General features: G+C 39.6%; 1 protein-coding gene across 10 annotated transcripts; it reads right to left on the bottom strand.

The window, feature by feature from the left end:
* Positions 1 to 312: 312 nt before the first annotated feature.
* Positions 313 to 2,868, bottom strand: LOC127126968 (uncharacterized). Of its 10 annotated transcripts, none has more exons than XR_007805170.1 (6): positions 2,335 to 2,859; positions 1,828 to 1,881; positions 1,594 to 1,713; positions 1,387 to 1,463; positions 752 to 882; positions 313 to 611 (listed from the first exon to the last, which is right to left on the bottom strand). XR_007805170.1 is itself a non-coding variant. In XM_051056041.1 (6 exons), the coding sequence occupies exons 3-6, from the start codon at positions 1,683 to 1,685 to the stop codon at positions 478 to 480; spliced, it is 372 nt and encodes a 123-aa protein (XP_050911998.1). In that variant the 5' UTR covers positions 1,686 to 1,713; positions 1,828 to 1,881; positions 2,335 to 2,866; the 3' UTR covers positions 313 to 477. The 10 variants fall into 10 exon arrangements, 1 of the variants encoding a protein (XP_050911998.1); XM_051056041.1 differs by having other exon boundaries at positions 748 to 882; positions 1,660 to 1,713; positions 2,335 to 2,866; XR_007805167.1 differs by having other exon boundaries at positions 752 to 1,463; positions 2,335 to 2,863.
* Between the last annotated feature and the right edge of the window lie 336 nt (positions 2,869 to 3,204).

The following is a 3,204-nucleotide window of genomic DNA, read 5'->3' as shown; positions in this document are numbered from 1 at the left end:
TTTGGTCCTACAAACTTACATCCTTTGCTTATATCCCATGGCATTTCATTTGTACATTTCAATTACCCAGCCCTTGATTTGTTTGGTTTCATCTGGTCAAGTCCATCCAAGCCCATTTCATGACATTCTCAATGCTTGGTGTTTGGTCCATGGATCTTTGATTCATGTTTATCATTGTCCATTCAAGTTTTCTAAAACCTAATATGATTCATCCAAGTCATGGCCATTGATTCATGTTAATGGTTCATTCACTTCAATACCTTTCATCATTATCCATTTTAATTCATTTCAAGTCATGGTTATCCATTCAAATTCCATAAAAAGTTTCATTTCATATAACTTCAATTTCCATTCATTACATATTCACTAACAAGTGTCCATACATGAGGGAAAAGGCAAAAATTTGAACTTTGACCAATTGTTGACTTTGGTCAACAATTGACTTTTTGGTCAACTTTGACCAAAGTCAACCCGATCCTAAAAGATCCTAAGTCCAAGTTCTAATCCTAATACTAAGGGCATTTTTTGATCTTTGGTCCTTGAGTTTCTCTTGGTCCATGTTGCTTTTAATTTCAAGCTTGGTGAACCACCATCCTTCATGCACACATGGCCTACAAAACCAAGGTAAAACTTGAAGTAAAGTCTTAATAGAAACATGGAAAAACAAGGCATAAACCTGCAATCAATCAACAACCAATACAAGAAGCAATGCATGTCATGGTCTACTGCAGAACCATGTAAGAATACCTACACAAAAATTGGCAAGGCTCCATGCTTCAACCAAGTCAGGATCACACAATAGAACCATGAACTCGCAACCACAAACCTGCCTTAAATCCAGGTCAGACCTGCAGGTGATCCTTGCAAAAAACCATACCAAACCTGCAGAATAGATATTCAGCAAGGCATCAAAACAGTTCATGCCACACAACACCAAAATAGAATACCAAGTCATGAAACTAACCAAGTGCAAAGGCATAACATAATCCCGCATTACCAATGCATTCAAGAAATTAAAACAATGAGTCATCACATAACATCATCAACCTAGCATCTACACAACATACGCCTGTAACAAAACATATCTACTGCAGCCAGTCATATCATGACAACAACATCATCATATAAACTGCATCATAAATGCAAAACAATGGCAAGACACATCTGTAGCATATTCAGTAGCAGCATGGCAATTCACCAAATAACAAGGCAATGCAGTTCCATGAACACCATCACATAACATAAAACAGCAGTGCAACAAGAAGGAACAAGTGTACATGAATATAACTATTAACAAGGTCAGAATAGACTAGCCAAGCATTGCATTCAGCAAGTCAGTATATGTGCACCAAAACACATATCAGTAGCAGTAAAGTGCATACTGACCTGCTACAATAAGGCTGCAATCATCATGCATATTCAGTAAGTTAGAGTTCAAACACATCAAATCCATTTTCACACGCCTGCAAACATTAACACATAACCAATTCACAACCAATCAACAATGCAAGCACTTACCACAAGCCATAACCTAGTGTCATTCATCTACCAATGAGGCTTTGAACCAAAGTAGAGACAAGACATGCATCATACCAAACCTGCATAAGGTATTCATGCATCCATGTTCATAATACTACAATCACCCAAGCATAGCAGTACCTGTCCATTAGAAATGCAGAGTTCATAACTCAATTCACCAAGCCATTGATCCACCTACATCCCAACAATACTAACCCGTTTCAGTTCATAACCAAGTAAAGCATAGCAGTAACAACATAACATTGCCTAAGAAAATTCACTAAACCAAGTTGGTGTTAAGGAGAGAACCTGTTCAGCAGGTCATCACTCGAGCATCAAGGCCAATTTCACTTAAGTATTAACCTACATTTACCAGTCAAAGATAAGCAAGTTCATAATCACTTAACAATCACCAAGTAACTAACCAATTGCATTAGCTAACTGCCAACTTAGTGAGTTAACAGATTGAACTCACTGAGTTCATCTTAACCAACTCTAAACCAACTCCTAACTAATTCTAGACTTGAATCCAAACCTATTCTCATCCAAGCCTAACCATTATAAATTAACATCACCTCCATCATTTTAAACCCTTGGCAATCATTACACTCTCATTCCAATCATTTTCGAATCCTCTCCCTCACCCTCACTACACGAAGTCTCTAGAAACAATTGAAGCTCACCAGTAGAGCTTCAAATCTGTTGTGCTTAAACCTCCTCAAGAGCTCACTCTCAATCTAGAAGAAGAAGAAGAAGGATCGATAGAAGAAGTAGAAGTAACAAGTGAACCAAAGGCAAGGATAAATAAGCATTTACCTGACTCCGATGAAATCTCCGGTCACGGTGAGTTCTTGATCCCCTTGATCTCTTCCAATTATTATGTGTAGACGGTAGGGTTTTAGGAGAGGAACCAAAGCCCCAATCCCAGGGGCTTTGAATTAACATATCTAGGGTGTAATTTGAGATTAAACGACTAGGGTTCATGGTGTGTATTGCTTCAGTTAGGATCCTAGGAGAATCTTTGTTCATAACTGATATTGGATTAGGAAAGAGCGTGATGAGAGGAACATTTTGATAGCTCCATTTTTGGTTTTGGTGGCCATCACCACCGGGAGCGACGACCGACGCGATGGCCTATGGTGGAGGTCCGGTAGGGTGGCCTGGGATTGGCCGTGAGATAAGAGCGCACATTTGAGCAGTTCAAACCTACTGACTTTGGCCAGGTCAATGGATTCACTTGGATTGACTTGGGCTTGGGCTTGGTTCATTTAAGCCCATTGATTTCACTGCCACACACCTCGATTCCTTGCTACACCCTCCTAGCCAGAAACTCTATTTTAATCCTCTTGAGCCAACATGCTCCCTAAAGTTACATCAGATGCAAATATGTACAATCTCATACTTCTATTCCTACAAGGAGGTGATAAAATAGGAGGATGCCCAAGGTAGTCTTTGATCTTGTCGAAAGCCTCTTGTTGCGCTTGCCCCAATTCAAAGCTTTCCTTCTTGAGTCTAAGTACAGGTGAAAAGGCTTGAGTCTTGACACTTAAGTTTGAGACAAACGTCCTTAAGAAGTTGATCTTGCCTAGAAGCGATTGCAGTTCATTCTTCATTGACGGCGCTTTCGTCTCCATGATGGCCTTGGTCTTGTTTTGGTTAATTTCGATTCCCTTCTTATGGACCACG

Source organism: Lathyrus oleraceus, chromosome 3 (genome assembly GCF_024323335.1).
Source record: "Lathyrus oleraceus cultivar Zhongwan6 chromosome 3, CAAS_Psat_ZW6_1.0, whole genome shotgun sequence".
Lineage (NCBI taxonomy): Eukaryota > Viridiplantae > Streptophyta > Magnoliopsida > Fabales > Fabaceae > Lathyrus > Lathyrus oleraceus.
Note: the sequence above shows the minus strand (reverse complement) of the source record. Positions and strands in the feature narration are given on the sequence as shown.